Source organism: Drosophila ananassae, chromosome 2R (genome assembly GCF_017639315.1).
Source record: "Drosophila ananassae strain 14024-0371.13 chromosome 2R, ASM1763931v2, whole genome shotgun sequence".
Lineage (NCBI taxonomy): Eukaryota > Metazoa > Arthropoda > Insecta > Diptera > Drosophilidae > Drosophila > Drosophila ananassae.
The window spans coordinates 24,473,424-24,500,867 of record NC_057928.1 but is presented as its reverse complement, the minus strand read 5'-3'; the positions used below and the strand labels follow the sequence as shown (position 1 = coordinate 24,500,867).

The following is a 27,444-nucleotide window of genomic DNA, read 5'->3' as shown; positions in this document are numbered from 1 at the left end:
CGCTACCCGATCTACTTTCAGCTTAAAAGCCCGGCTTAAGCTTTCCAGGTGAAAGACAGGTGTCTGGGACAGCTTTGGGCAAACGACCTCTGTCGGAATCGAATCGAAACTAGCCTCAAAAATAAGACCGTTATTTTTTAACTCGAGATTTGCAATTTTTGGAAAATAATTCGAATATGTGTTATATATTTGAATATATCAAAATTCTACTTTAGAATCTTTAAGTGATGTTTAAATTTACATACTTTTAACATAAAAAACGTTTAAACTTTAATTAAATAGTTTAATAACGATTAAAACTGAACCAAAATCCAAAACAAACATAGTTTCCGTGGTACAGAAAATTGATCAAATTTGACCATCATTATCATTTTGAATTTTTGAAATGTATACATATGTATATACCAACTGAAATTACAAAATGGCATCTAGCAGTTACCATATCTTTGTAATACTCATCCAAAGTTGAATTCTTCGATTTTACACATTTTAGAGATTATTGATTTTTTACCAAACATTTTTCTGTGGAAAACTTTTCGGAAGACGAAGAAATCAGTAGATTGTACCCATGTTTAACTTCTGGATATAAGAAAAAGCTCGAAATAATTTTATTGAATTTATTATAGTTTAATAAAAAATAAATAAACTAAAACCAATGCATACCACAATGGTTTTCCTCCTATATTTATTAAAAACATTTATTTTATTACCATCTCAGTAAAATTCCGTTGAAAAATCGAAAACCTGTTGGCCTTAGGTCTTAAAATAACCGAAAATAAATCCAATTAAAATGTAATTTTAAGGCTCAAAATACAGGTTAGCCTACAGACCCTAGGCTGATGTAATTAATTGTAACTTTTATAAGGAAAGAGGTTACCTGGCCATTAAAAGAAAATATAAACTGTCAAGATATAAGACCATAATTTCGGTATGCCAAATATTCCCCACAAGTCATCGGTTTGTTGGGGGCTTGTGAGTGATTGAAGGGTCTGACCAGGCCAAAACAAGAGATGGCCAGAAAGAGCCAGAGAAAGAGCGAGAAAATGTGCGTGCAATGAACAAGCTAAGAGCCGAAGTCGCATTGGAGGCAAAAGCGTCCACTGACAATTGCGGACTGGAGCCATAAACTCGGGGGATTCGGACTCGGACTCGGACTCGGATTCGAACTCGGTCTCGGATAGTCGGGCGCGTAGGGAGTCGAGAGTCTCTCGCCTTTTGTTGATCTTGAGACTGAAATTCCAATTGTTGATTTATCTCTCGGCTGTTGCTGCGGCTGCTGCGGATGGCTCTGCTGACCGCTCTGCTCGTAGACTCACTACTGACCAGCGACCAGCGACCAAGTTTATAAAACTTTGAGCCAAAATGCAGCGGCGCACAGTTGTTTCCAAAACGTTGCACGCGTCGCCGTCGTCGTCGTCGTCGCCGCTGTAGTTGCCTCGGCCCTCATCACAAAAATTTTAAGCAAAAATGAAAACGAAATTCGGTTAACGTCAACACAGCACAACAGAAAAAGCAGAAAAAGTCGCCAACCAGCCAGTTGCAGGGCCAGGCTTAAAAGAAGCCACGAAAGAGAAAGAAGCAGGCAAGTAGTCAGCAGCCAGCTAATCTGTTGTGCAGTGCGTTTTATCAGCCAGCTGAAGAAAGAAACGAAAACGAAAGTCGGTCCAAGTCCAAGTTTAACGTCCAGGTTAAAAAATAACAAAATAACAAAAAATTGAAAGAAAAATCAGAGACACGCGGATCTCATCTCGGTAATGTCTCAATAAAAGTTATCTTAACTACAAGCGGAATGTGTAGGAAAAAGTGAAAATAAAGCCAGTAAACGCAAAATAAAAGCGCTCAGCCAGTTCAGTTGAGTCCACGGCACAAATAACAGAATATCAGTTAAAAATCGTAAATCTAAGTAAGTGTCTTGAGTGTTCTGTGCTCTGGGCAAATAAGACTTGTTAATTGGATTCTTATAAGAGGCACCCCTACCCTGGGAGCAGCATCCCATAACCGAGCCACCATCTGCGAGTTGGTGGATCCGCATCGCAATCTCTCCCTCACTCTCTCCCCCACACTCTTCGCACACCAATTTGATATTTGGAATTCGTATCTGTATCTCTGTATCAGTATCTGTATCTGTATCTGTACGGGTGTTATGTAAATGCAGATCAAACATATTTCGAAATTCCCCCAATAGACAAAGTCCATATCCATCGATGGGCGTCTCGGGCTGCGCTTGCCACAAAAGAAGCAGCCTCCAAGCCTCTAAATTATGCAAAACCAACAAAAAGATTGCTTAGGAAAGCGAGAAAACGAGCAAAAAACGCTAGCCGTGCACAGTGAGAAAAAAAGCGTGTTCCCAATTAGGGTTTCAACGTTCTGTGTAACACTAATTGCAGAGCTAACTGTGGCGTTATTTTATTTTTTATTGGCCTTAAAAAATGCTATAAAGAGGTGACATAAAAATGTCATAACAAAAAGATGAAATTTATTGTTGTAATTGAACTATTTTTTAAATCTCTAAATTTAAATTAAACTATAAAAAATATATGAAATATTTTAAAGTCTAATTTCTTAAAAGAAACCTTTTTATTAAAAAAGATTGAACCTCAAAAACCTCCCATCTTGCCACTATCACCCCATTAGATATATCAGAACTGGCCACTAGCCTATCTAACAGTACTATCCGCTAATTGAATCTGCCACAATGCAACACCTAATTCTATGGCCGCGTTTTTGTTCGTTAATTTGGATTACGCGGGCCTTTGGTCATAATAAACAATAAGCTGCGAATTATTACGTATGAGTGATTTTATCTGTATGAGTGTATCTCAAAGCGAAAACGAAAGGCGTCAGCAGCAGGGCAGCATGGCAGCAGCCAGCGCCAGCTCACACAAACAACAACGACAACAAGCCACCGATTGTGTGTGGTCAGCGGTTGTCCGGTCGAAATCAATGGAACTGAACTGGACTGAACTGACTCTGCCTCAGCTGGCGTCTCTGTCGGCTTTACACCTGCGCAGACTTCACTCGAGGGCGCCACAAAAAAAAAAAGCCGAAAAAAACAACTCAAATCGAAACTGAAAGACTCAAACGCGTCGCCCGGCAACGCGGCCGCTGGCAATCAATTGAACCTTAGTCTCCGGCTGCCTCGCACTCCCATCGGAATTGGGTTGAGTCTCTCGGTTTGTTTATCTTTTTGCTGCGTTTCAAAAACTTTTACTCCCCTGCGCCGTTTGTTTTGGTGGCTGAAGCCACACCATCAAAACACAATTAAATGCAAAATTATTAACGCATGTGTTATATGTTAATTATTGCATAACTTTGTTGGTTCGCCTTTCGGCATCTCTCCTCTTTGCGGCAACCGGTGATGGACTTACGCGGCGTATGCGTAATATTCTAGCGAAATCGATAGGTGAGAAGCGGAGTAGGGGGGAGTGGTGGTGTCGTCCGTGGCTGAGTCTCCTTTATTTGTTTTCTTTTATGCACTGTAAAAAAATATTACAAGAAAGTTAAGATAAAGTAGCTTAAAGGCAGATTAAAAAGTAATTATTAAAGTATAAATTTTTAAAAAATATGATAAGCTTAAATTATTATTTTTAAAAGTGGGTCAATAAAAAAAATATATATATGACAGACTATTATTATTTAACATAAAGTGTCAAAATATTTCAAAATATTTTTTCAAAAAAATCCCAAAGAAATATGCAATTCATGATAAAAAAAAACTTTTTTTTTTTTGTAATTATTGCTCTTTAATTTGTTGTAATAAAAATCGCTTAACCGCAAATGAAGATTATTCAACCGCCTTAGCGCTGCGCCAACACTGCGTATGCGTAATATTCTAATGCAATCATAAAAGCCAACAACAGATGGCGATAGAGGGGGGTAGAGAGTGCGTGTGTGTGCAATGTGTGTCAGTGGGAAATCACTCAAATGCTTTTGAAAACGTGCTTTCGGGACTAACGATGGCCAACGAAAGTTTCTCCCAATCAATTGGCAAACATTAACCAATTTCGATCGCAGGCCAGAGACGAGCAGGCGTGACGGGAGGAGGCGTGGCCTGAAGAGTGAATCGTGGTGCGGCGACCTTCGGCAAAACGGCAATCAAACAAGCCATTTGAGATAGCCAAACAAGCGCGCGGTCCAAATAACGCGCACAATACCCACCGTGTACTAACAACAAAATAGTAAATAAGCCAAGGCAACTAAGTACGGCAGCAGCATGGAGATCAGGCGCACCCCGTTGCCTTGGAGTCCGGTACTGGTACTGGCACTGATACTGCTGATGCTGCTCGGCCTCACCGTGGATTTTGGAGTTTTGGCCAAGGGCGCCAGCAATAAGACCACCTCGCAGACCTGGCACCAGCACCAGCACCAACAGCACCAGCAGCACTATCCGAATCAGCTCAATGCATCGCAATCGCAATCGCTGTCGGATGAAGAGCCAGCAGTTTTGGAGGCAGACACCAGCTCAGCGATTGTTAGCTCGCCCCATGAGAAGCACTTAACGCGCACCTCGGTCATATTTGGGCTAACCAAAGTGGCCAATGAGAGCAGCGTTAGCCAGAAGTGTCACGCGCAGCTGCGGCAAGTGCAGCGTGGCATACTCGGCAAGCAGCCATGGGCCATGAAGGGTAAGTTTGGATAATGATTTAAACAAGTTTTATGTATGAAAGTTGGCCTCAAAAGTGGTAGATAGCTATAATTTTATACTACTTATTATATAAGATATAGGTCTTATAGGTCAATCTTATATTAAAGCCAATGTTTAGTGCTATATCAAAAGCATCTTTAGGATATACTCTGAGAACTAAAACCCTTATTGATTTTTTAATTAAACCATTTTAACAACGTTTACATTGTTACATCAATAGAATCTATAGTTTGGATAATGATTTAAACAAGTTTATGTATGAAAGTTGGCCCTAAAAGTCGTAGATAGTTATAATTGTATATTATTTATTGTATAAGATATAGGTCTTATAGGTCTATCTTATATTAAAGCCAATGTTTATTGCTATATCAATAGCATCTTTAGGACATAAAATCTTATGAGAACTGTCTCTGAGAACTAAAACCCCTATTGATTTTTTAATTAAACCATTTTAACAACGTTTGAACTGTTACATCAATAGAATCTATAGTGCACTTGTACTTTGTAATGCACTTCATAACAGAATACCATAAAAATTCTCACAAAGTATGATTCACAAGCGAATTTAAATGAAAAGATTAATAGACTCCCTCGCTTACTATCGGTTGGCATTTAAGATTAGTCAAGTGCAACGCTTGCGTAAATTTGCTTGATTCTAAATTATTCTGGCACTATTTAAACCGGCGCTCGTCACATGGGACCAGCTAACAAACAAACACTTAATAGCTTTACACATCAAACCTCATGCAAGCAATTGAAATTTCCTAAAATGAAAGTTCGCTTTGTGTTTCCCCGCAGTTCTGGACGCCTCCGGTACGAAGCCCTCCGGATTCGTGTACGGCCAGAACTACTGGCTGGGCAGCAGGGAGGCCTGCCGAGGGGTTCAACGTCCCGTCGGAATAACCCTCTCGAAGAACTTCGATCGAGTTATGCACTATGGGATTATCACACAACAAGCACCTTTTGACATGGACTATCGGGTCATATACCTGCGCCACAGCTCACCCTGGCAGGTGGAAATCAAGCTGATGTCCGAGCAGATCATCCACATCGGCCTGTGCCTGCCCAGCTCCTGCAGTTCGGAGGAGGTGAAGAGCCTTGCCCAGAACTATGTCTCTGCCGGTATGTTCGCCGAAAACGAGATCTTTGACATTCGCCCGGAAGTGGTCTACATGAAGGATCTTCAACTGAAGGAGGCCTTCTTCGAGAGAGCCAGCTTCCGGCTGGTGGTGGCCTGTCTCCTGGCCACGGGTGCCCTGATGCTCTGCGCCCAGCAGCTGACGGCGGCCAAGAAGCTGGCCCCCCTGGCAGATGAGCCCGATCCAGGCCTGGCACCCGCCGAATCCGAGCTGTGGCGCGCCCTCCACTCCATGCTACAGTGGGAGAAGTTCCAAAAATTTGTACCCTGCTGGGATGTTCCCGCCAACTGGGCCAAAATATTTTCCGTTCGCGAAAATAGTCCCAACGAAATTCCGCTGATGAACGGCCTGCGTTCAGTGTGCGCCATCTGGATCATGGTCTTCCACGTGGTCTGGTTCATGTACTTCACAGTTCATAACAAAACGGTGCTAATTTCTTACGCCGAGCAAGCTTTTTTCCAGTACGTTTCCTCAGCCCCTCTGCTAGTGGATGTCTTTTTCACAATCAGGTATTTGGAGTTTTTTTTATTTAAAAATAAATCATAAAAAGTGGCATATTTTCAGCGGCTTCTTGCAAACTTACAACTTCCTCCGAAACTCCCAGCAAATAGAGGCAGTGCGTCGCAATGGTCTTGGCCAGAATCTTAAGCTCTTTGGCAAGCTGCTCTTCCACCGATACCTTCGCTTGGGACCTCTGTATCTGGTGGTGATGGCCACTGTGGACCTGGTCTATGCCTATATTGGAGACGTTTCCGTCTACCACATCAACGAGCGGTTCGATGAAATGTGCTCCAGGCACTGGTGGCGGAATCTGCTCTTCATCCAAAACCTTTTCGACCACCGGGATATGTGTGCCAACTGGAGCTGGTCGCTGGCCTGCGAAATGCAGTTCTTTATCCTGGCCAATGCCCTACTCTTCCTATACGTCAAGTGAGTTTAAAGAAAAAATTATATTAAAAAATAAATATTAATTTATTATATATTCTTCAAAGGTATCCCAAGGTAGCCAAGTCCATTGTGGCCTCTCTCTTCATGGCCACCATTGCCTGGTCCTACAGTATCGGCATCAGTATAAAGTTCCAGCTGTCTTTCGATGCCGCCTTTGCCACCGGCACCGAGATCTACACGTCTCCCTTCGTCCGAGTCCTGCCCTATATCCTGGGAGCAGCCACAGCCTGGACCCTGCTGAAAAACAAGATCCAGGTGGATCTGAGTGAGCCCAAGGAGCGCTGCTGCTGGCACCTGGCATTGTTCGTCTTCTTCGCCTGCATTTACTCGACGGTGAAGCGGGATTTGGGATACTTCATGTCCATCAGCCTGTTTGTCTTCGGGCGCTTTTTCTTCTCCCTGAGCGTTTGCTGGATGATTGCCGGCAGTGCCAGGGGGCGGGGGGTGTGGTGGTCACGCCTCCTGGAAGCCAAGGGCTTCCAGCATGTCAGTAGACTCTCCTACGCCATTTACCTCCTCAACCCACTGGTCATTGTCTTGTTCTACAGCCTGACGAACGCCAGCACACACGCAGATCCTTTTATGCTGGTAAGTTGGAAATTAAATTATACATTTTCATTTTTAACATTTAATTTAAAATAGTAATAAGCGCATTTACGACTTAACACTCAATAAAAGTTGCATATTACCTTTCATTTAATTAGTAATGTTAGATGATGCAATCATTTCTGGGTCTCATAAAGAGAGCTCATTATTTCAATTATTTGTAAGCCATACTGAATTAAACTCAAGACATAATCATAATTATTGAAGCTTACTTTTCCTTTTATTACGTTCCAAATTAATTACTTTAAGCTGAAAACTCAAAGCAGTTATTTCTTAAATTTTTTGTAAAGTTTTGATAATATTTTTATTAAATATTAACTATTTCTTTATCCTTTCTTTACAGTGCGTTGTCACCTGCGGCTTCGCAGTCATCGTATACCTGGCCTCCATCCTATTTTCCCTAGCCTTCGAACTACCCTTCTGCAACCTGTCCAGTCGGCTGCTGAGGAGCAACAGCAAACCGAAAAGTGCCTAAAAGATGCTAGCCCTAAGTTAGATCCTTAAGGTCAACGCACACGCCTCCATCTGACAATTGTGATCGCTTTCATGTACAACAACTCATCATAATCAAAGCACTAGGCTTAGTCTTGTCTTAGTCAATATTTCACATACTACCTAAATATGTTGTATATCGGTGGCCACCTTACATACTAAGCTAACCCTTTAGCAGTAGAATCCACTCTGACATACGTATTATATATAATCTATTAAATACAAAAAAGCAATGATAAAATAAAGGATTATTGAAAAAATTTAATTTGATAGCAAGCTTTTTATTTTCTTTCACTAAAATTTCGAGTATTTATTATTTCAAAAATAACCGCCATAATGTTTAAATTTGAAATTCTTATCGATATATCGTGATAAGTCGTGGGCTCCCCCTTTAGAGTGACCAAAGAAAAGTGTGTACGAAATGCCAGCTTCGCCGCTTGATTGTATGTTTCTCTCAGGCTACAATTATGGTATTCCTTTGTAAATAGAAAACACGAATAACTTAAACAAGATAAAATTAATTTAAGAATCTTCATGTTAATTCAGAACACGAGTGAGACTAATGCATTGGCGAAAATCAGGTAACCTCCGCATGGCCACACTGTCAATGCTGCGAATGGCCACACTAACCCAAGTTGTTGTTGTGGAATTGTTGTTGTTTTTTTTCTTCGCGCGCGGGTGGCTGCTTTGCTAGCGGCGGGTTGTTTTTTTGTTTTCGTTGGATTTTTCGAAAACCACAAGAATATATTCGCGAAGGCCTAAGCCAAACCGCGCCAACGACAGGCACTTTTTAAGAATTAAAAAGGTGAAACTAAAAGGATTAATTCGCTGGCAAGCAGTGCAAACATTCCAAGGCCCAGCATCCTTTGGCCTCTTCTTCTTCCCCCATCTTCATCTTGTGCATTCCTAATTGCGCGAGTGTGTGAGTGTGCGTGCTACACCCTACAACACCCTCGGCTGGAAATTGTGTTAAAAATGAATAAAATTAAAGCTGCCAATGGAAATATTGATGCCAAAATGAAATGCGCGCGTGTGCATTAAATTATCGCCTCTCTCCAACTTCGGTTTGCACACCTCTGGCGAAGGTGTGTGCGTGTGCAAGTGCTTTGTTTTTTGCAATTAATTAAAAAAAAAAAAAGAAACGCACCGAAGGTCGAATAAATTCCCAGCTGTATATATTTAAATTTATCTCACACACGGTGGTGGAATTCGGAATTTGGGTGGCAGTGTGTGGGTGCAAGCCGGGGAGATAAACGAAAAATCGGTCTCCAGTCCGAAATTGATGTGCCAACCGAAGGAAGCAGAGCTGAAGGTGAGTGGAAAGGGACAAAAAGAGACTTAAGCCAGCCAGGACACTCCTATCCTATCACTTTCTTCGCGCTTCCCTTTTTCGTTTCTTATCAGCGATAACAAGCATCATTGAACGGCCCACTCCCACTCTCGCTCTCTTTTAATCTTCCGGCTCTCCCTCTCTCTGTCTCTCTCTCTTCATCGCCTTTGGCCTCTCTTCTTGTCGCAAAGTTAAGGAACTGGGATAGCTGTTGTTGAGTGCTCTTCTTTATTTTCTTTTTATTTTTTTCTGTTTTTTTTTTTTTTGCATGTCTCACAGGCGTCACATGGACTGACCTTGAACAAGTTCAGGCACAGTGGCACGCATGCTGTCTGCTCCTTTTCGCCTCCTTTTTGCACTTCTTTTTTGCACAGTGGAGGCCGGCTGGCTCCACTGTACCACCACCACCCCGCCCACTGCCGCCACCTGGTGCTCAAGATTGCTGGCGTGTGTCCATGTGGCTCACAGTGGAGCCCACTCTTCGAGTTTTATGGAAAAGTAAACACTTAGGGGCGGGGGCTCTGGAGTGCGGGAATTAAATAAAAATATTTACAAGCAGGGGGAAAGCCCTCAACCTCAAATTTCCCTAAAAATTAATAACAACTCTCTGCCTATGTACAGCTTTAGTTTTAAGTCACATGCTCGCCCCCAAAGCTCTTCTTTTTTTTATCAACTTCTCTCAGCAGCAGCTTCCGCGCGAAGCTCTCACACGCCTTCACTTTCAACGCCAGACATCCAGATACAGATACCCTGTATCTGGCAGATACCACTTGCTGTCGCAACTAATTGCTTCTCTTTTGCTTGCCACCTTTTGGCTTATCCCCCCTCCCCCTCTCGTCGTCCACTGCTGATAACCGTCGTGCCACCTTTATTGGGGCGGCCACTGACCCCACAGACCCCGCTACTCCCGCCGACGTCAGCCCCCGAAGCTCTTTGCTTTCTCTTTTACTCCCGTAAGCGGTCAACTCGCCTCGCTTGGGCTTCAGATCGAATCACCTTAAAGGTGCCACCTCTTGGCTCTAAAGAATCTGCACTTTATGGCTCTTTATGGTGGAAATTTTCAGCAAATTTTTAATTTAATTATTTTTATGGTCTTAGGTGGAGCCCAGCAATGTAATCTTTATTTTTATTCATTTTTACGTCAATTATGACGCAAATGAACTGTTCTCTTAATTGGAATATTAAGATCAAAATTGGAACAAATTTTGGGCAGCTAAAAACGTAATTTTTAAGCAAAAACTAAAGTTTAGAATAATTTTTCACACTTATATTAAATAATTTAAAGCTTAAATCAAGATTCGCAACAAGTAAAGTCCTTCTTGGATTTTCTCCGAGTGTATTTATGAAATGCAAACCATAAAGTTCCAAATTCCAACTAATTTAATATCATAAAAAATTTGCATATGCCAGCATATGTATGGGAAACAAGAAATGGCTCTCGAAACCCAATATGCAAAAGTAAAAAACAAAGTATCTACATATCTCGCCAATTTCCAATTGTATCTTTTTTTTTCATAAAGTTCCATGACTCACGGAATATACATATTTCTTTACAATTTGTATTCTGGAGAGACTCTGTCTTTTTATTTTTTGTTGTTCAGATTGCATATTATTCAGAAGCTCTTATCGGAATTTTTATTGTAATATATTTAATATTTATTTTAATTTTTATTTATTTGTATTTTTACACAATTTTAAACATTCTCGAAGCAATTAAGAAGTTACAGCTGTGATTGCTGGCTTTCAACTCGCACCTCTCCCTCGCCTTCGGGGGGGGGGAGTGCGTGCCTGGAACCCGTTTGGATGCCCCACCAGGCTATAAACTGACTGGCCATTGGACTGCTGGCCACTGGCCACTGGCCTGTAGAACTGTAAACAAAAGGCGCGTAATTAAATTTTCATACGCAGCCGAGGAAAATGTATTCATAAATTATTTAGCGTGCGAGAGAGCGACCAACCCCGACGACGACGGCTATAAAGACCTCCATAAAGGAGCCCTTTCATTCACCTGGGTGTGTCCTGTTCTTGTATTTTGCATTTGTCGCTGCGAGCCACCCCCTCGCCCCTGGCTCGCTTTTTAATTGGCAATTTGCCGGGCCCGCTGGTTTGTCACTCAGTCTGTAAGTCCCTCCTTGCTTCCTTGGGTTATGAGTAATGTTCTTTGCGCCTCTTGGCTCTGGAAACAGGAACTCCTTCCGGCCCGGAGTTAATTATGGCTTGTGCCCTGGACACTGAGAGGAGTTGTGGCTTACAAACTAATAATAGTGAGATTCTAGAGACACTTTCTATTTCTAAAGTGTAGCTAGTAATAGTAATCGTAATATCTCAAGCCTTAAGTATAAAAATCTTTATAAAGTCACTCCCATACCACCTCAAAAGTCCCCTTGATTCCTCTTAGTGTAGGCCAACGCCCAAGATACTGCTAGTGTGTGGCAACAACAGCCAAGGAGGCGGATAAAGACACAGGCGGAGGCATGCTGCATCCGCTGCCCTGCCCTGTTGCCTCATATGGCGATTGGAGGCGCCCCCACTCCATCACCCTCTCAAATATCTGTCTGGCATCGTTATTTAGCTTGCCCCTGCAACTTGCAACACACGCAGTGCAAGTGCCACATAAATGCAAATGGAAATGGAAAAAGTTTCCCGGCAAGACCCACCCACAGACCGCAGGGCTGTAATTGCGGCATGTTGGCAACAGAAGACTCGTCCGGGTTTCTCCGCCCGCCGTCCTCTGGGTTTCCCTTCGAAGCGACTCCTTTGAGCTCCGCTGACTCACATTTTCGACATCTGGGACAGGGCTGGCTGGGTTTCCTGGAGTTTCAGTTAAAAGAACACTGTTAGAATTTTAAATGTTTTCTTTTAAGGAAGAAACTGCGTCAGAAGAGATCACTTTTTAAAGATAATAACCAGCAAGATCTTGATCATATTATATTTGTTTTTCGAGCCAAGAACTTCTTAAAGATATTTCTCCAAGTGTTTTTCTCTGTGACATGTTTAGAGAAGGACTCCCACATAGATAGGATACAAAGAGCTATTACATATGTGCCCAAAACACTGAAACATGGCCATCAGCATGTGAGAGACATTTGTTTAAAAGTTGAGCTCTTGACTCCCATTTGGCGGCGCCGACAAGATGCCACAGGATGAAGTGGCAAATGCAACGCACTCCGACTCCTTGAGCTGCCACGCCATTATAGTGACACACATACGGCCTCCAGCTGGCTGCAGTTGTGCCTCAATTTGTGGCAACTTCTTTCCGTTTTGTTCTCAAACAATAGGCTGGCGCTGATCTGTAATTGCTTGAGAATCTTCAAGAGCAAACTATCAAAAGAAGTCTTGGTTTATTTTTATACTCTTGCAAGGGTATGTCTCCGATCCTATAAGGAATAGATAGTCTGGATAGTCTTCGAATTTCGGTAGACTTTATCGTATAGCTGACATATAACTGAAAGATCGGAAGGGACTCAACTTTGGTGTTTTTTATGATAGAAGGTTCGGACTCATTTATTTCACGGGAAACTGCCACTTAACTGCAAGCTTCTCCGGAAATTGGCTTTCCTTTTTTGTTTAATATTAAGATTAAATGAAAGTATAATTATATTCACATTATTTATACGAATATGATGTATGAGTATTGTATTATTATAATCACTATCAGAACAAATTAAATTATAAACTGGACTCTCCCTTCTACTAATTCGTTCGAACTACTGATTGCTTTAGAACTCAAAGTGAGACTCTGATAAGCCCATGAGTCAGACTTTAAGCTTAGTTTTCAAAAGGAAATACACTAATTTCTTGAATAAAAAATGTAATAGCGTTTGAGATGCAATTATAAAGTCAAGAACCGGTTCTGAAAAGCATTACCTTCCAATAAGATTAGTCTTGGACCAGTCATCTGAAGCTTAGAGCTGTTTTGCTGAAAATTGCAACTCATTTCCACACTTTCGATTGCAAGACTATCATGGGTAGTTGCCTAACTTCTTGCCATGGAGTGTTCCTAATAGCTCTCTTGGCAATCACCTGCCTCGTCTAATCACCTGCCCAGCTACGCGTTCCAGTTCCAGAGGCCTCTCATAAATATTTATTTTCGCGAAACATGTGTTTTATTTCAAAAGTAGGCAACTGCTGTGCATCATTTTGTTTAATTCTTGCTGGAATTTCATTGTTTATGTTTTGTTTTTAGATGAGATTCCAGCCGGAATAGATCGCAGTATAGAGTCATCTAATAGCACGTGAAAGTTGCCTTTCGCCGGCACTTGTTCAGTGTATCAAGTGGGAGACAAGCTGGCAGGCGGGCAGCAAGTGGAAAGTGTTTTTGGCCAGCAGCCAAGTGCTCGCCATGCCAACCTGCCGCCGTTCAATGAAAACAATGCCTCCCTGCCCCCAACTAATCAGAGCCTCGATATATATTGCACCTCTCTATATAATATATAGATATATCTGGTGTTTCTGCTCTGATTTTATTTTTTTTTTTAGCCCGTTTAGACCACGATAAAATGCAACCTTCGACTTGAAAAAGTTTCTAGGCATTGCCGTTGGCATTTTATCGACTGCGAAATGCCAGAACTGGCAAGCCGCCCCTGTCTGGGCCCTGAAGTTCATATACAGCGCCAATAAAGTCTAGGCGGTCTAGGCCTATTTTTTTGTCGAGTTTCAGGGGCGAAGTGCTTGTCTGGAGAAGTGTCTGGAGAAAATAACAAACTTTAAGTAAGCTTCGGGAGAGTAATTGTCTGAGAATAACTAAAATTTGACATATTTTCAGAAGGCCAATTGGAACTGAAACTATTCTGGTTGAAGGTGCAGGTCAACTGATGCCATGAACCGGCCTGGTCGCCCTGAAATCAATTAATTACAATGAATCTCAATTATCTCAATTAGTAATTAGGCCACCAAATTAAAGGCCAGTGGGGTCAGGGTAGAGCCAGAGCCCTTGGTATGCAGGACTTGCAAGGACAAAGAACCCCCTTTTGCAGCAAAACTTATTTTTGCATTCGAAACTGGCCTTGGCGAAAAAACAAGAAAGTTGGCTGGCAGGCAACTCGGCCTGAAGTCTGTCTTGCAGGGGCCAAAGGTCAGAGGCTCAGTTGTAATTAGTTTTTGCATAACTGGAGACCTCTATCAAAGCTCTGCGATCTCTGGGCGCTTGCTTCGTCCTGGGAAAGGACGATTGCGTGCCTGGCGGAGCTGCAGTCCTCCTCTACAGTACACCTCTTTTACATTAGCCCGGACTGTCTGCCGCTATTCACTTTACTGTGGCGGGGAATAAAAATTTACATGAATATAAAAATTTTATAGCGTTTCGTGCTGGCTGGCCGCCTCTGACGCCGTTCCGGCCTCGTGTTCCGGCTCCGTTCCCGGCTCTGCGACGCTCTCCGTCGCTGCAATTAAATATTAAACTGGCTCGAGCTGCCACAACCCACTCTGGTGGCCGAAAACAAAGTTTCTATTTACTTTTTCGTCATACTCGCGGGTTATATTTCGAGAAGAATATTGACGTTTTATGGATTATTTAGTTACTAACTAGTAGACTAGATGGTGAGGCCAATGGGCGTCTAATCTTATCACTGCTGCTCTTGAGGCGGTATCTTATCGGGCTGAAGTCTCATGCTGCCATCATTAGTAGGGACTGCAGTCGCTCTTCTCTACTTTTGGCGACAATCGGAGGCCTTTTTGGAAGACAATTATGTGGGCTGCCCGTATCAGAAAATGGCATTGCATTGTGTCTGAAATGGTGACTGAATTTCCTAAGGCAGTCTTGGCCTTATTGCCTTAACAATAAATGATTAAAAACCCCTACCCTCCATTCACTAGAACCCCCTATCTGATCTGCCAATAAAAATTATCATTATGGCCAGCAATTATAAGCCATAGATTGCAATCTATATGTCTAATACTTAAAAGACTCCCCAAAGCCTTCTCTAAACACTTTATGATACTTTGTTACCCTCCTCTTTATGAAAAGACCCCTTAAGAACTACTATCTGGAGATTCCTAACTTGCCATCGATTGGCCGACAATTAGGAATTAGAAAAGTCAACACCGACTCTTGGGCAACCACTTAATGGCTTTAACTTTCCTATAAATAATATGGCACGAGTTACTTATCGCACGACGTCACGGAGTCAACTGTCACAAGTTCCTAAATTCCTGGCCCGAATTCCAGGTACTCTCTTATCACCCGATCGTCCCAACCGCGATATCGGCATAATCGGCCACAAATCAATCATTTGGGCTTATCTGTCGCCGCTTCCAGTGGCTGTCTTTCGCGGGCAACCCTTTCAGTTCAGTTTTCGGGCCACTCGGAAGCTACCACAGCTACCACGGTTTTCGGTGAAAGGTTGAGGGAACCATGTCAGGTGTGTATTGGCGGCATCGATTACGTGACGTCAGTGGAGGGGGAAGGGGCAACTCATCCGATAGTCAAGCCCCCGACCTGTTGACATCCACTTCTATAATTATTCTAATGCAAAATTTATTATCCCTGGAGTGGCAAATGCCTGCAATTTGTAGCTGTCGGGAGGGAGACTCTCTACCTTCATATTAGACTTCTATAACTCTTCCCTGCTCTTTTCCGTTTCAGACACTTGGATCCAGAAATAAATGGCCGCGGGACGCAGGAAACGCTTCCGTCTGAGGTGCCCGGAAATAGAAAGCCGCTAGAATGGACAAGCGATCGCTGTGCCTGCTGGTCATCTGCATCAAAATGTGCCTGGTCATCTGGCTGGTCAGCTGGCAGCAGCCGGCGATGCTCGAGTCGGAGATGATAGCCGAGGCAGCTGCCCTCGGCGGAGGTGGCAGTAGAGGTGGCACTTCTCCGCCACCGCCACCGCCACCGCCGCCGGCGAGAAGAGGACTCAGGAGTGGCAGTGGAACCGGGATCGCGATCGGGAGCAATCCAAACCAAATAACCCAGCCTAGTCGCACCCACTTTAGCTTTAACGATAGCATAGTTAGCAACACATTCGAGCGGCCGGTGACGCCCCCGCCACTGGCCTCGCAAACGCCAACGCCCCCCCAGAGCAGCATGCAGCTGATGGATCTGTCCAACTTCGTCTACACCATTGACCAGGAGCCGTGCGAGCCGAGAGTCCAGGTCCTGGTGCTGGTCCACTCGGCGATCCCAAACTTCGAGAAGCGACGCGTCATCCGGCACACGTGGGCGGAGCGCAGCTACATCGAGCGGACGCCCCTGCGGGTGATCTTCCTGCTGGGCGGCGTGGGAGACGGGGCCGAGAACTGGCAGCACCTGGTGGAGCGGGAGAACAGCCTGCACGGAGACCTCGTGCAGGGCAACTTCGACGACGCCTACCGGAACATGACCTACAAGCATGTGATGGCGCTCAAGTGGTTCACCGAAAACTGCCCCCAGGCCCAGCTGATGGTGAAGGTGGACGACGACGTGTACATCAACACGCCCCAGCTGGTCAAGTACTTTACGGATCCTGAACTCCCGGAGCACGCCCTCCTCCATCAGCCGGATCTCCTGCTCTGCCGGCCCGTGAAGAAGTCCAGGGTCAAGCGTACATATCGCGTGAGTATAATGGCCATGCTTGTCCAGTCAGTGACTAAATCTTTGTCTTTCCACAGTCCAAGTGGAGGGTGACCTACAAGGAGTACCCCCACCGCTTCTATCCGCCCTACTGCCCCGGCCTGGCCATTGTCTACTCGCCGGAGGTGGTGCGCCGGCTGTTCGGGGCGGCCCAGAAGGCCAACTACTTCTGGGTGGACGACGTCCTCATCACCGGCATCCTCACCGAGGCCACTGGCACGAAGATCACCAAGCTGACCCACTACCTGGAGCAGTACGGTGTGCGCCAGCTGCTCAAGGGGGAGACTGAGCTGGAGAAGCCGGCATTCCTCTTCACCACTGACGGCATCCGGCCGGACGAGAGCCTAGCCATCTGGCAGATGACGGTGGATAGCAACTTTACCCTGACCACTCCATCCTCTGCATCCACATCTGCATCCGCATCCGCATCCGCATCCTTAGCTTCCGCATTGGGAAACAGTGCTAATACTTCGAGGTCGCAGACGAGCCGGGGCATCAGCTAGTTTGACTGGCGACCACATCTGAGATACGTTTAGTTTATTTGGCTGTTCAGTTTTAGGGTTTCGTTAAGCTTAGGTTCTACTTTGTAGCTATCCGTAATGTAATCCGTAACTGATTAATCTTAGGTAGCATTTTTGAACATGAACATGAGAACAGAAGGAACATTGCGAGTCAAGGGAACCACCAACCACCTGCCTACAATCATTCGTATCATATGAACGGTAACTAACCTTAACCTAAGGACTATAAGGATATGTACATCAAATGCGAGTCGCTCACCAAGAACACAAACACAAACAGAAACAGAAACACAGAATACACCCACTCAAGCGTCCTAACCTTAAGCACAACTCTAATAGCATAAGACATCTACAGAAGTACTTAAAGAGATCTTAATGAGAAATAAATCCAACCTAGAGAAATAGAAAGTTAAGTAGAATGAAGGGAAGCTGAACTCGAGTATACTGGAAATAACCAAACCAAATATTGAATTCGATATAGGAACACCCGCATGACAACGGACGAACCGAGAGGGTAGATATTAACAAAAAATATACATACGTAGGGACAAAAAAAAGAATGCTGTTTTACGGCAAAGTTATACGATGGATGCTTAAATTTGTAATTTGTAATTTTTTTGTATTGTGTGTCCAATAGAAAACTTGTATTTTTTAGCTATCCATTACTCCTTTTTTATTCTCGTAATTCCCCGTGGAGAACAAAGCCAATCTATAAATTTAAATCTAAAATTGCATATTCATACATTTATACGGATACATTTAAAATAAATTAAAAACAAAAAATATATGACATAAGTGGGAACAGTATAAAGCCAGGAATGTTAACATGAAATATCAAAAAGGCAAATGAAAATGGTAATGCTAAGCGCTGAACGATGAACGAACGGAAATTGTAACAAATGAAATTTATAAATGTGTAATGAAATTAATTAAATGTTCAAGTTTGTCAGAAATTATATGAAAAATCATTTCAAAATACAAATAACAAACGGAAATAAAATGCTTTCAATAGTTTCACTGCCGCTAGGTGGCGCCAATTACTATTATCACTATGAAAAGTGCCATCTCTAAGGTAAACTGCTTGCACTGCTTCCTCTGTGGCGCCAAATTCAAAACTGGGATGGCAACGGGAAAACTTTTGTGAATAATTTAAAGCTTTCAATACGTACGTGCCTCGTTGTCATATTTGCACTTGACCAGAACAATACCTGTCCCGCACCTCTGGCAAATCACCTGTATGCCGTGTAAATAATTCAATGTGCATGTGGAACCAAAAACCCATTTCGACAGCTGCGTTCAAGGACCTTAAAATTGCCACCGTGCACTCGAATTTAAAACGCCACGTACAAATTGCGCACAATTCGGTTTTTTGAAGTGGAAAGCTATTTTTGGGGCTGCGGGAGAATTAGCAGTAACCGAATCGAGTGGCGGGCCAGTGACAATTAATTGTTTTTATTCCCACGCCCGCCGATTGACTTTGACATTGTGGGGCGCCAAGGAGGTGACAGGGAAAGGGTCAAAGGCGGCGGACCCGCAAGGACCCTCGATGACGTGTGTGCGGGAAGCCAATTGTTGCATCACCCCGTCGGACATTTCGCTACTCTGATTAGCCGAGCTCCTTTCAGCGTTCAGTGTTTCTCGGCCGGCCAGCGGGTACGGTCGCAGTTCAATTTTCTCATTAAATATTAAGCGTTACGGACCGACAGGACAAGTACCAGCAGTCATCTATGGCGGCAGTGGGCTCGGTAAGTGTCTCGACCCACAGAAACTGTGTCAATGGGGAAGCCATTGAAAGGATTAATTGACAATGATTGCTCAATAGAGGGTAATCAGCATAGGGGGCTAAAATATTTATATTCATATTATTTTAGCTCTCTATGCTGATAGATAAAATAGTATTTTAAAAATACAAATAAAATAAAATGAGATGTCCGAAGAAATAATAAAATCATCTCTAGAAAGAACATATTTTTCTTAGAGCTTCAGCTTCCTAAGAGTTCCTTGCATTATTTAAGCAAATATTTAAAAAAAAATTATAATCCTCATAGCTTTTGTAGGTTGATCATAGCTAAACCATAGAGATAATAAAACAATTTATCCTAAGAACATATTTTTCTTAGGGCTTCAAGTTTCTTAGAGTTCCTTGCATTATTTAAGTGAATATTTTAAAAATAATCCTTTTGTTCATACCTTTAGTAATATTATTCTTTGCAAAGACTCCACATTTAATTGGAAAATTAAAAGAATATTTACCACCACTTTTAAGTTATGGTCTAAACCAAGACCTTCAGAATACGATTGGTTCCTTAGAATACCCTAAGATATCCCCCAATAAGTCGATTACGGATGTACAAACAATAATTTTCGAACAACAACCCGTACCAGGACCTCTCCGATCCGTATTAGTGGGTCATTATTGCTTTCCGTCCCAGGCGTGAAATTTGGGGGTCTGTATTTATTTTCCCGCTGGGGTGGTAATTGCTACGAAAACACGACCTGCTGACAGAAATCAATGGCGGGGGCCTGAGATTAATGATAACTGCTTGCCTCAGACACACGCTCCCGACACGTTCCATTTGGCAGGATATCGAGGCGGTGGCAGGAACAGCCAACGGAGGAGCAGCGCTGCCATGGCGGGACAGAGGAGGACCCTTCAGAGCGAAGGAGACTTCTTTGAGTGGTGCCGCCTTCGTTAGCTGCAAATTATTTACAAGTGCAGGCAAAACAAAGCCGAGCACTGTGAACAACCTAACATGCAACATGCAACGGCAACTCCACTCGGCGCTTGCCACTCGCCGCTCCACTCGAATGCGATCCAGGTGGATGCTGTTTGTCCCTACATTTTGGATCGCAAGCTCTCGCACCGTTCGAAGGATGTGTGTCAAGTTGCGAGGGGGAGTCAGTCGTTCTTCCTGATACACACAGGACACCAGAGTACGGGGAGAGTCGGTGGCCCCGAGGAGTATCAAGTCCTCGCTTTCAGCTGCCCCTTTCAGCTGCCTCGCGCCGGCGCCTAAAAGCAGGCAGAACTTTTTTTTTTTATTATCGGCCAGCATCGGCATCTTGGCAGCGATATGATGAAGTGGTGCTGCGGCTCGGCAGCTGTCGATTCCACTGTGGCGCTGTTGGCCAGTTTTTAGAACAGCATCTCGGGCCTCGGGTCTCGGCGATTTGAGTCGAGTCGAATCGAGTCGAGTTGCGGAGGACTCGTCGGGCTCGTGCCTTCCTGGCCTGGCTATAAATGTTTTGTTTTTCTGCAGTTTGTTGTTAGTGCTGAACGGCAGTGAACGGGCAGCGTTTGTTGGTTGGTTGGTCTCTCGCACACACACGAGGATCCAGGAGTTTGGCCTGGCCAGGACTCACTCGCTTCAGCTTCCTTTTCGCTCGCCTTCCCATAATTGTATCTTTGTATCTTCGCCTAGTCTGCCTCTGCGCTTCCCAAGTGTGTGTGCCAGTGAGTGTGCCAGTGTGTGTCGGGGCTAAAAATAGCGCCCAAAACAAGTGCCAAGTGACCAGGACTCCCCCTTCCACTGCCCCAACCCCTCCTCAAGGGGCAAGACAATCACAAAAGACAACAACGGAAAGTGCAAAAAACTTAGTTTAGTTAAGAGAACCACAAAAAACCAAACAGAGGATTCAGATACCACATACAAGAGGACAGCAACCTACGAATTTCCCCAAAGAAACTAAAACTAATCTTAAATAATAGAAAAAGAATAAAAAACACAACAGGTGTTTCAGCTTTAACTTTTTTCACAAAAACACAAAACCAAAAAAATAATTAAATCTATCAGAAGCAATTAGTAGTTGTCCATAATTGATGAGGAGAAACTTTAATTTGGTGCGTGTCGACCTATTCGGATTCTTATTAGTATTTGTATCTGTGTCTGCTTGACTCCTGCGAGTGTGTGTGACTGCCTGCTTGCGTGTGTGTGTGTGGGTGCGTGAGGACGAGGGTGTATGTGTGTGATTGCTCTGTTCGGCGCACGTGCAACGAAAGATGGTTGAGGAGTTCCTGGAGAAGTTGCCCGAAATCGACACACGCTACGAGGTGAGTCCGCCCAACACCAAAGCTTTAAACTATAAAATACAGAGAAAAAAAATAATTACAATTAATTTATATTCACTATATTGATTATTTAGGAAAATGATCATACCAAATGATTCATATTTCTGTCTCTATATTAAAGAACTCAATAAGAGGTTTATAATAAAAAACAAAATAATTTCGTAGTGTGGTATTTTGTATTATGAAATTCAAAGATGTAGAAAACTTTTTCTTATATTTTTTATTTAAATTTTATAATAGACTCTGAGATGCTAGTATTATAAATATGAAACTTTTGACATGATTCTCTTAACACTCATTAATATTTACAGCCCTTCTATTTAGAAGGATGAGTCCTATAAACTCCTATCTTTTGTTAAAATTTTCTTTACAAAAATATATAAAGTGTAATAGATTTTTATCTGATTTTTCTTACTGTTTAAAAGTCCATACTTTAGACATTTCCCTTCGTGTAGGTCCTGGCAATGTGCTCCATTTCCCATTGTTGTGCCTTGTTCCTTTATTTTTTAATCACATTGCTCGGCTGTTTACCGAGGCTTTGTTTTGTGCCCCCACAGTTGCCGGTGCTGCTGATGGTGTTTCTGGGCCTTCTGGTGTTTCTGCTGCACTGGCACAGCAAATATCCAACGGCGGCTTTTGTTTTTTAGGCCCAGGCACCTGCCCAGCATCCTGCCAGCGATTCCCGGCCGCCTTTCAAACCGGTCTCCCCATCCTCCACCCCACGCAGCCTGCTGTTTGTTTTGGCGTTCAAATTACATTTCCCTACATGAATTCGCATTACACTGAGTGTACAGCTGAGCCGTGGATTCAGTTCCTTTCGTTTCGTTTCCGTTCCGCCGTTTGCGGCCCGGATATTTAATCAGTTTGCAGCCGTCTGTGTTGAGTGCTGCAGTTACACACTGCACTTAGCCGGAGCCGAGGCTTCTTGGCATTTCGCATTTGTTTTACGGCGAATGTTTGGCTTAAAGCTTCCCAGGGGGAGGGCGGACCAGGGCCTCCTAAGGCCGCTCAGCCAGGCATTAGCCCAGATAGAGATGGCGATCCAGATTCGGATTCTTTGTCTCCGAGCTCTCCGCAAATATTTGACTTGCCGTTGGCTTAACTATGGCTTTGGCTTAAGTGTCACCTGGGTCGACGACCACATCAGGACAGATTGGACCTGGCTTTTATGAGATTCCCAATCTGATGTGAGTGCCTGATGAGCTGAGGATAGTTTTATATCATCTGCAGTTTAAATATTTAGAGTCCTGGCTCATAAAAGTGCTTAACCTACAAGCATACTCTCAGAGAAGCTTCTACACAAAAGCAAACAACAGACAATACACGTATTATAGAGTAAAATATATTACGTTTTTATAGACAGATAGGGATTATGATTTTAAGTTACCATTATAGCTATAAATTTTAGAGAACTCACTAAGCTAGAAGCCTGCATTTTAGTATAAGTAGTTAGCCTACACTTTTAAACAAGTGCCCAAATCGATTAAGTTTTTAACTGGCCGTGCCCCAAACTTTGGCTCACAAACGAACCTGGGACACCCCTCGAAAGTTTCCCATTACACCACTTAGCTGTTCCGGCCAGGACGTTGGGGCAATGCACGCGATTCCGGAGAGCCGGAGGCAAGACCAAGCCCACACCAAGCCAAATACCCTGCGGATGGCTCAGTCAACAACTTGAAAGGCAATTAGCGCACTTCTCGCTCAAGCTCAACCGGCGCTGGGTTGGGTTGGGTTTGGGTCATCTCGGCCAAATGCGAGTCATGGCCAACAGTTTAGCGAGCACATTAACTTTATTAGCGCGATACAATTGGGTAAACAGTGCACCATATATGTACTCGTGTAGGATACTCGTATGGCCAGAGTGTATCAACAGTGTGTAGATAATTATGCGGCACATTGGGAACAATGGCGCCCGAGCCCTTCTAAGCCTTTTATGTCCCACAAACGGGGCCCAGACAAAGCCTCAGAAAACTAATAAACAACAGCCGCCAGCCCGCCCCTCGAAAGCCACTATTCGGATGTGGGCTTGTGGGCGAACGCAATCGCGATCAATAAAAATTAATTATTCAATATACATGTATATGGCAAAGTACAGGCCATCAACTTTCGCTGGCACTAATCCCGCCAATGGCTTATTTATGGTCGACCTACACCCTCATAAATTCAGGTTACACCACCGAAAAATATTCCGCTCTACAAATGTGATGATTGTTTAAGGAAGTCGGGCTATAGTCCTTGTAGTCCGAATGGTAGACAATGTTAGGTTATTTCTGATAGAATGAATACTTCCCCTTTAAAGAATAAAACTAATAAGAAAGCCAGTTATGTATAGCTGACTCTAAAATTTCTCTCCGTGTAAGAGTGCGTGTGCGTGTGGGTATCCTGCGAGGTCCTCTTTTTGTGCGCGACTTACAGCTGCGGTTGATGCGTTGTCCTCGTCGCGGTCCCGTTGTCGCTACAAAATAACCGTTAATTTGCATGACAAAGTAGCAGGCAGCAGTGGCCCAAAGGGTGGCAGCTGGGAGGAGGGCCAACGAAGGGCGGAAAGGACGAAGGGCCACCATCGGACAAGTAAATGGAAATGTTTAAATTCACACTGGAAAGTCAAACAAAATGAAAAATGCCACCAACCAGAGGCTCAACCAACGGCAGCGAATAAAAAATTCAATTCGAGCCGGACAATGAAACTCATCCGCTTTCGTCCTTTGCGGCTCAATTGCATTTAATTAAATCTGAGCCGCGGGATCGACAATTTGCGGAAACGAAATCAAGGCATCAGGAGGGTAAAAGTTTCTCTGGCACATGTACAAGAACTGGCAGACCCGGGCCCCAAAAGGTGAAATGTGCTGACAACTTCTTATCGAAACTTTGGAAGCTCATTTGGGTTGCCAGGGCTTACCACAAGATGTATGCAAATTGCACACAAGCCTTGGAAACTTTGAGGAATGAACCTCAATTTTCGGTTACCATTTCAGTCAGTTGTATAAGTTTCAGGGAGACACATTAGTTCGAATGCTTTCTCGATTGCATTTTAATTGATTCTATGCGGTTTTTATTCCTTTCATCTCTTTCAACAATTTTTAATTGGCTTGTTCTGGTAAAAAAACAATGGCATAATTATGAATATTCATTTGCTTTCCATTTCATGCTTCCACATATTTTCAGTATTGCAAATTGCACATAAATTCCATCTTTTTATGGTGATGCTATGAGGCTTTAAGCGAAAGTGCATTGAAATTTAAACAGTTTTTGTTTACTCATATTTATCCGCATTCAGGGAAAGCGCCATTCTGTATTCTATTCAGGTTTTGTTTATTTGCAAACAAAAAGCAATTTCGGCTACATTTTAATTGAAGCCCAAACCTGTCGCTCCGGCATTTGCCCACCTGCATACACACACGAGCACCTGTTCAAAAGCCACTTCAGAGTTTAGAGTGTGTCCGTTATCCGGAGACTGTGCACACAGAATACTCACGGACTCAGTCACTGTACGGTCTTTCACATCCACATTCACATCCACATCCGCTCCTGCCCATGGCCCATGGCAAATATCTGGCAGACAGCCAGGCAGGCAGATCGAGCAACTCACATGGCAACGACATCGTTGAAAGTTTGTCACATTTTGCAGGCAAAACATTTTCAATATGCAAAGGCCGTTAATATGCCAGCCCCCCGGATAAAAGGGGAGCGAGTAGCAGGCGAGTCCGCATAGAAGCCATGGCATGCTATTAAATTGCTTCTGTTTCAGGGATTCAGGGGAGCACATGGCGTATGCGTAATATGCTGCATAATGCGTGTTTAGATCAAAATTGAATTGCGCATTTTACATGTCGAATACGTGACGTGCTCAGCCGCCAAACATCAGCTTTTCACATTTTCTCTGCATTGTCCAAATGACTTTGGGTTTTCCTCATTTTCCACTTGTTCGTTTTTTGTCATGAATTTCTGACTGAGCAGATTTTGCCAACGGCCTTCTCCACCCGGGAATATCATTTGTTTACCGAGATTTCATTTTAAATCTTTTTCTGATTTTATTTTGGCCATCAATCACACTATTATTTGCTAAAATAAATTATAAACTTCATCTCGGCCAGAGCACAAGCCATGGGATAGCAGCACGGACTGCAGTTTATTGAGATAAATGAAATTTAATATTTATTTAGCTCGAATTTAGTTCATTGCCATTGTTTGCTCTTTGCTAGCTCTATTCTTCATTCCCATGAAAATAATCCCATTTTCCTTTCTTTTTGATTCGAGTGCATTCAGAGCCACTCACACAAAAAATTTCCCCAGCTAATCCGACGAGCAGCCCACTAACCGGCGGATCAAATGCGTTTATTACCACGCTAATCCTGTAAAATTCATTAATAAATGTCGACGAGCGAGCCGAGCATAATCCATTTTACTCAATCCTCTGCCCATCCCCAAAGGGATACACTCCGTTGGCTGCACACAATACAGATACATATATTCCGGGGAATATATCACGGCTCGCTGGGCAGCATCTGCTCCATGCTCCATGCTCCTAGCTTCGAGCTGATGCTCCGGCTGGCCTGTGCAGCTGGAACCACTCAAAGTGGCTAGCGGGCCATCGCAAAAATGGGAAAAAATGAAGCTGGAAAAACCGCATGGCATAAAGAAAATGCCTTTGTTGGCACTTCAACAAAAGTGAAACGGGGAGTGGGGGGCCGGAAGGGCATGTTTGCAGAAACCCAATTTATCTAGTTCATTTTTGTGAAAAACCACCACAGAGGGAATCGTACAGACAATTAAAATTGTAAAAAAAAAAATATATAAAAATGCCACAGGATATGCACAGCAGGATATTTTTAGAAAATAAATTAGGTTATAGGAAGTATTTCTAGCAAATTGGTTACAAAATATGTATGGGTTTGGTTTTTATTCTTTAAAGTGTTAAGAGTAAAGTTATTTATATTATTTGTTATTATGATTATTTAAATATAAAGAGTTACTAAAGTGGAATGAAATGGTATCCTTTAGATATACTTTTATTTACAAATATAATTTTCCTCTCTCTACCACCGATAATCTGGTACGTGTACTGAATAAATGTAACTTTTTCTGCGACTTCTCTAATTAGTTGGCCAAAACACTGCATTCAATATTTCCTTTTCACATTTTTTCCGTTCAGTAGCTTGCAGCATGTTGAAATGAGAAACCATAACTTATGCCGATAAACAGACGGCAAACATATTGCCGCCTGCTGCCGGGGCGGATGATTGATGACAGCTCTTGCATTCCCTGTATTTGTTCATTTTGTGTGTGTGTGTGTTCTGTGTCCTTTGCAGGATATTGTGCCCATGGAACAAGTGAGCTCGATGGTCTCCAACGGTGGCGGCAGCGTAACCATGCAGCGCGACGATGAGTACAGGAATCGGATCATGAAAAGTAAGTGTGTCAGCCAGCAGTAGCAGGCATTGAAGTATCCGAAAAACAGAGCCCCCCTCCGAAAACCTGGATCCCCAACCCCCTCTACACCCCATAGACCCCTCCTGGTCCTTATTCAAAGAGGCAGCACAGCTGGTAGGAGGACTATCCCTGACCTACTGGCTTTGCAGTTGACACACTTAGTTTAATCCTAGCCAACAAACATGCCTACACAGCTCCCAACCAGTTTACAGCCTCTACCTCTACCCCTACCAGCTCCCACCCCCCACCTCTCCCAACCAGCAGGGGCAAATAAATAGCGTTTCACATTTCTCTTAACCGTTTTGCATCCTCCTCGGCTGCCACGCCCCCGTCGCCCCTTTTTTTGCATGTCACACACGCTGCGGCATGGCTGCGCCTTACTCTTAGCCTAGATTTAAGCCAAGCATAGATGCAATCGTCATTTTAACTCGCCACACTACCACCACATGCAACATGCAACATGCCACATACCACACACCTCAACCAACCAGCCAGCCAACCTGGCCACACATTTGTGTAATTTGTAAATTTGTCAACTAACCGGTTTCTTTCCTTTAAATTATATATTAAACGTAAACTCATTTCATGATGCTTGCCCAACAAATTCGACGAATTTGGAACGCTCTCTATCTCTGTACAAATTTGCATATCAAAAACCGAAAAAAAAACGCAAAAACCAAAATCAAAAAATCGAAAAACAAAAAAACCAAAA

The 27,444-nt window shown here is 43.4% G+C and overlaps 4 protein-coding genes across 15 annotated transcripts in view; 3 read left to right on the top strand and 1 right to left on the bottom strand.

Annotated features, from left to right (window-relative positions):
• Positions 1-951: 951 nt before the first annotated feature.
• On the bottom strand, positions 952-1,454 carry LOC26514938 (the record flags this gene model as incomplete). Its single annotated transcript, XM_032454887.2, has 2 exons — positions 952-1,291; positions 1,324-1,454. Coding segments are annotated over 2 exons (471 nt in total), but the record flags the coding sequence as incomplete, so codon positions are not given.
• Positions 1,452-9,014, top strand: LOC6507706 (nose resistant to fluoxetine protein 6). 4 transcript variants are annotated; one of them, XM_032454342.2, is made up of 7 exons: positions 1,452-1,751; positions 4,015-4,625; positions 5,444-6,293; positions 6,349-6,714; positions 6,777-7,320; positions 7,682-8,310; positions 8,377-9,014. In XM_032454342.2, exons 2-6 carry the CDS (start codon positions 4,214-4,216, stop codon positions 7,811-7,813), a joined length of 2,304 nt encoding a protein of 767 aa, XP_032310233.1. In that variant the 5' UTR covers positions 1,452-1,751; positions 4,015-4,213; the 3' UTR covers positions 7,814-8,310; positions 8,377-9,014. The 4 variants fall into 4 exon arrangements, with proteins under 4 accessions (XP_032310233.1, XP_014765414.1, XP_044571088.1 ...); XM_014909928.3 differs by having other exon boundaries at positions 1,452-1,903; positions 7,682-8,300; XM_044715153.1 differs by having other exon boundaries at positions 1,452-1,903; positions 7,682-8,300; positions 8,358-9,014.
• Positions 8,502-18,018, top strand: LOC6507707 (beta-1,3-galactosyltransferase 5). Of its 3 annotated transcripts, none has more exons than XM_044715155.1 (3): positions 8,502-8,635; positions 15,744-16,694; positions 16,751-18,018. In XM_044715155.1, the coding sequence occupies exons 2-3, from the start codon at positions 15,825-15,827 to the stop codon at positions 17,213-17,215; spliced, it is 1,335 nt and encodes a 444-aa protein (XP_044571090.1). In that variant the 5' UTR covers positions 8,502-8,635; positions 15,744-15,824; the 3' UTR covers positions 17,216-18,018. The 3 variants fall into 3 exon arrangements, with proteins under 3 accessions (XP_044571090.1, XP_014765415.1, XP_001956182.1); XM_014909929.3 differs by lacking the exon at positions 8,502-8,635 and adding an exon at positions 9,003-9,142; XM_001956146.4 differs by lacking the exon at positions 8,502-8,635 and adding an exon at positions 15,270-15,519.
• An 846-nt stretch (positions 18,019-18,864) lies between these two features.
• LOC6507708 (band 7 protein CG42540) overlaps positions 18,865-27,444 on the top strand; it is a 36,990-nt gene continuing 28,410 nt past the window's right edge. For 5 of the 7 annotated variants that reach the window (XM_014909936.3, XM_014909931.3, XM_014909932.3 and 2 more), the window contains exons 1-2: positions 20,471-21,284; positions 26,612-26,711. In XM_014909936.3, the coding sequence (XP_014765422.1) occupies positions 21,234-21,284; positions 26,612-26,711 (151 nt within the window). In that variant the 5' untranslated portion in view covers positions 20,471-21,233. Of the gene's footprint in view, positions 18,979-20,470; positions 21,285-26,611; positions 26,724-27,444 lie in introns of those variants that run through there. The other 2 variants (XM_014909930.3, XM_014909933.3) reach the window with 2 other exon arrangements.

What these genes read in the sequence shown, in the direction of transcription:
- LOC6507706 (XM_032454342.2), top strand. Translation starts at nt 4,214, where the DNA reads ATGGAGATCAGGCGCACCCCGTTGCCTTGGAGTCCGGTACTGGTACTG. An exon ending in CTACTCTTCCTATACGTCAA is followed by an intron (nt 6,715 to 6,776) that starts GTGAGTTTAAAG and finishes TATTCTTCAAAG; the next exon opens with GTATCCCAAGGTAGCCAAGT. An exon ending in ACGCAGATCCTTTTATGCTG is followed by an intron (nt 7,321 to 7,681) that starts GTAAGTTGGAAA and finishes CTTTCTTTACAG; the next exon opens with TGCGTTGTCACCTGCGGCTT.
- LOC6507707 (XM_044715155.1), top strand. Translation starts at nt 15,825, where the DNA reads ATGGACAAGCGATCGCTGTGCCTGCTGGTCATCTGCATCAAAATGTGC. An exon ending in GGGTCAAGCGTACATATCGC is followed by an intron (nt 16,695 to 16,750) that starts GTGAGTATAATG and finishes GTCTTTCCACAG; the next exon opens with TCCAAGTGGAGGGTGACCTA.